Source organism: Bison bison, unplaced genomic scaffold (assembly GCF_000754665.1).
Source record: "Bison bison bison isolate TAMUID 2011002044 unplaced genomic scaffold, Bison_UMD1.0 scf7180017864333, whole genome shotgun sequence".
Lineage (NCBI taxonomy): Eukaryota > Metazoa > Chordata > Mammalia > Artiodactyla > Bovidae > Bison > Bison bison.
Window position 1 is genome coordinate 144,664 of NW_011494905.1, and position 4,498 is coordinate 149,161.

General features: G+C 48.1%; 1 protein-coding gene across 1 annotated transcript; it reads right to left on the bottom strand.

The window, feature by feature from the left end:
* Positions 1-2,467: 2,467 nt before the first annotated feature.
* Positions 2,468-4,155, bottom strand: LOC104998604 (melanoma-associated antigen F1). Its single transcript, XM_010853859.1, has one exon. The coding sequence runs from the start codon at positions 3,909-3,911 to the stop codon at positions 2,988-2,990; it is 924 nt and encodes a 307-aa protein (XP_010852161.1). The 5' UTR covers positions 3,912-4,155; the 3' UTR covers positions 2,468-2,987.
* Positions 4,156-4,498: the final 343 nt, after the last annotated feature.

Genomic DNA, 4,498 nt, shown 5'->3' on the forward strand with positions numbered 1-4,498 from the left:
TTGTTTGCATTTCCAGAGAGATAGCCATGTTTGCAAGAAAGAACATAAGTCCCCAAGTCTGAAAGGAGTTCCAAAAAGAAGGAAATGTGTAACAGTGAAAAGCTGTGGGGTTTTGACTCAGTCAGGCTTCAGTTCCAACCCTTGTTATGTCATATGCTATCTATGAGAACTTTATAGCTTCTCTGAGTTTCAGTTTGCACAGTTCAAAATGGAATAGATAGCATCTATCCTGTTAGATTGTTATAAAAATCATTAAAACATATGTAAAGCATTAAAAAGCTGGCTCATATTAGGTATTGAATAAATGGCAAGTATTAATATCTGTAAAATGAAGGTATTTCATAATACCAAACTTTGCAATGTGGTGGTGAAAAGGAAAGGGGAATGCTTTTGGCCTGTAGCAGATGTCTAATAAATGGTAGTTGTTAGTCCTGTCTTGCCATGAACTATACTTCTGCCTTTCAGCAAAGTCTGCTGCTGCTAAGTTGCTTCAGTTGTGTCTGACTCTGTGCGACCCCATAGACGGCAGCCCACCAGGCTTCCCCATCCCTGGGATTCTCCAGGCAAGAACACTGGAGTGGGTTGCCATTTCCTTCTCCAGTGCATGAAAGTGAAAAGTGAAAGTGAAGTCGCTCAGTCGTGTCCCACTCCTAGAGATCCCATGGACTGCAGCCTACCAGGCTCCTCCGTCCATGGGATTTGCCAGGCAAGAGTACTGAATTGGGGTGCCATTGCCTTCTCCGAAAATCACCTCTACTGCCAGTGAAATGGGAAGTATTTCTATTCTACTTATCCCATAAGGATTGCAGTGGCAACTGGCGTTAATTACATGTGCCTCGTTTTGATTCTTGCAGTTGTGATAAATAAAATCACATACAATATATCGAAACCCAGACATGGGGCACAATGTACTAGAATGAAACACACTGGGAGGCAAGGGACTTGGGTTCTTGTCTTGTTGCTATCTTTTGTCAAGTGACCGTAAGCAAATCACCAAGTAATCAGACCCTCAGGTACAGACACTGCTGACCTCTCAACAGCTGTGAGAAAATACAAATGTGAGAAATCATCACTATTATTCCTTGAGGGTAAAATCAGTTTTCCCTTTTCATCTTTGGAACCCAGCAGAGTCCTTGGCATATAGTGGGCACTCAGTACTTTTGTTTAATGAATTAATATTAATAAACTGTCCAGAAGTCATAATCATTAGCAAACTTTTTTACCCATAAACTTACAGCTTTTGGTCTCACTGTGATTTTTTGGATCCCTGGGCTTTTATCTCAAAGTGTTTGTATTCCATGCTAACCTTAACATACTCAGATGTTATTCAGGTCAATGGAAAGTGCACACACACAAAAACTGGCAGTAAAGAAAGAAGGAAGTGGGTCTTCCATATATGGCAGCTGTAGGGGCCAGCATCTCAATCCTCCTACACCCAGCTCTAGTTTGGTTACACTCATCTAGATTCCTTATTCTTCGATGTACCCATCCTATAGGATTCATCCTCAGAGTGAAGGTGGTGGGCACTGCAGAGGCTTGAGCTGCTTTTGTTGATGACTCTTCATGTGTATTAAGAATGTGAAAGATGTCTACAGTTCTCCTAATGGGAGATAGCAAGTGGAAAGCAGCAAGCAGAAACACTGATGAAGGTGCTGGGCTTCCTGGTGCCAAGGGAGAGATCGTGAAGACTTCTTGGCAGTAGTGGACGTCACACGTACCCTCCACCCTACACACTGTTCCAGAATTGTTATAGTGCTTGGTCCCTGAGGGCTTTGGTAGAAGAGGAAAACGTATGAAGATTGAGAGAAGGGAGATGGAGAAGACCAAAATGCCAATAGACACCATCATGTATGCACTGTAATAAAGTGCCCTGGGCCAAGTGCACTGGCCAAAGGCGGCTGTTTTCCAGATCTGTTATCTATCAAGTCATCCCATGTAACTCAAGAGCATCTTAAGTAGTCATTTTTAATACCATCTCCTCATTGCAACTTCTTTTCCTCACCCCCCTTCATGCCCCCCCTCCGCCCCCCCGGTCTCCTCCCACCCTGTCTTTTTCACCTTCCCTACACTGAAGTCCCACTAAAGGTAATTTCAGGCAAGCCTCACCCAATCACTCCAGTGGGGCTAGGTGTCTCGCTGCAGCCTTCAACTCACTGCACTGTAATTTCTGGTTTATTTATTTACTGTCCAGCTCTGAAGAGTAGGACCTTTATCTTGCTCAGCATGTATCAGTTGCTCAGTCATGTCCAACTCTGTTGGATCCCACGGACTGTAGCTCTCCAGGCTCCATTGTCTACGGAATTCTCCAGGTAAGAATACTGAAGTGGGTTGCCAGTCCCTTCTCCAGGGGATCTTCCCAGCCCAGGGATGGAACCCGGGTCTCCTGCATTGCAGGCAGAGTCTTTAACCTGAGTCACCTGGGAAGCCCTTTAATTCCCAAATACCCCCAACAGTGCATCACACAAAAGATGCTTAACAAATGTTTATTACGTGTACCAGGTTATACCTCTAATTGCATGCCCACCCCCCACCACCAGATATTATAAAAACTAAGCAGAGTTACATGTCAGCCTTTTTTCTTTATACAATAGACAAAAACTGTTAGAAAGCTAGATACCATTCAGCTATTTTTTTCCCCTGGTACCAGATCATTATACTGCTGAGTTCCTTCAAATTATTTAAATACATCATTTGGTGCTGCATAATTTGTTCAAGACCACAGAAGAAAATGTAAAGTTTTTCAATTCATTTTACAAAACCAGCAAAAATCTACAACAAAATCCTACAGGAAAAAGTAGACGAATTTCATTTATAAACATCAATTTAACAGTATATTAAACACAGCAAAACTGAGCAAGATACAAAAACTAAATTCTAGTTACACGAACACAAATGCTACAGAAATAAAGACCCTCTCCCCACCGAGTCTACTTATGACGCAGACGGTAGCTTTTATATGCCCCCCCACCCCCATCCCTAGCTGGCCCTCACCAGAGGTGGGTGCTTGCCCTAGCCCTCACACTTGCCCCAGCTCTGGCCCTATCAGCCTCATCTGCCAGGGCCTCACGGTACTGCACTGGCCAGTGCTGGGGTTCTTTCTTATGGAGCTTGGCCACGAACCCCAGGACTTTCATCTTGCTGGTTTCCAAGTTGCTTCGGGGACCCCAAGAGAATTCACATTCCGGTGGGTTGGTGTGAGGCACACGCCTGTAATTGAGGTATCTCAGCTGCACGAAATCTTCCATAATAAGCCTCTTCGGGTACCCAAAGAGGAAGTGATACTTTGAGGGACGCACCCCCAACCGACGCAGCATCGCCCAGACCTGTGCCTCTCTGGCGCTATTACCTTTCATGTAGATAAGGCCCAGGATCATCATTAAGAGACCCAACCTGGGGCCATCTCCTCTCAGAGCCTCCTCCTCATCCTCAATAGGTTTTAGTTTGTTGATCAGGATGTAAGTGTGGTGCTTGCGGTCAAGCTGTTTCAGCTCGAAACCGAAGACATACCGCAGATGCTCTGCGGCCCTTGCGATGATCTCAGGGAACAGATCCTTTAAGTCTCCGATAACGTATTTCACCATCTCGGAGCGAGTGATGGGGCTCTTCTTCCTGTCCTTCAACAGCAGAAACTGCACCAACTCGGCTACCGTCCGATCCAGACGGCGGCAGGCTCTACGCCGGGCCAAGGTTTTGGCTGCCAAAGCCCTCGCGCCTTTCGGGGTGAGAGAGGGTTCTGTAGCCCCCTCCTCCCTTACAGCGCCAAGGTCCTCCTCGGGCCTCTCCTGCAGGAGGCGGCTCGGGGCCATCTCCTGCGAGGCGGTCAGAGCCTGGGTCTCACCGTCATGGCTGCCACACATCTCCCTCTCCGCCTGAGGGATGGGGAGAGCCCCCCTCTCGGGTTTCTGCAACATGTTTTCGGGTAGGCAGGTGCAGAGCGCGTACGCGGGCCGCGGGGTGTGCGAGCCGCTGCACAAACCCCGGTGGAGGGGTTGGACAGCGGCTAGGGCGGCTGCAGGAGGACTAGGAGAGGTGACACGGGGTTTTGCGGCTGCTGGGCTGTACCGCAGAAGGCTCGGGACGGTTGCCGCGGCGCGGCCACCGCGCAGTCTCAGTGCGCACTCGCTTGCCGACTTGCCAGACTTCTTCCGGCCAACTCAGCCAAGATGGCGGCCCTGAGGTCGCGCGAAGCCCGTCCTCTTCCGGCTCCCGCTTGGGTAGGAGTGCTCACAGGCTTCTCAGGATGCCCAGGCTGTGGAGGAGTCAGGGCTGATTTTTAGTCTGACAGGCTGGAGGCGGGAGCAACCAGACTATCCTAAGGTTTCCGTGTAGAAGGATGAAATAGGGATGGAGTTCTAGCCACATCCCTTCAGCAGGTGCTTATTTCTAAGTGCGCTTGTCTAAGATTTTGAGTGATTTACTGTGTCACAAGTGCGGTCTGCATGGAGGTGAAGCCTGGGAGATAAGGCTGTGCGGGACAGTTCGTGACAGACCTTGAACA

Coding starts and splice junctions, on each gene's coding strand:
- LOC104998604 (XM_010853859.1), bottom strand. CDS start 3,911: ATGTTGCAGAAACCCGAGAGGGGGGCTCTCCCCATCCCTCAGGCGGAG.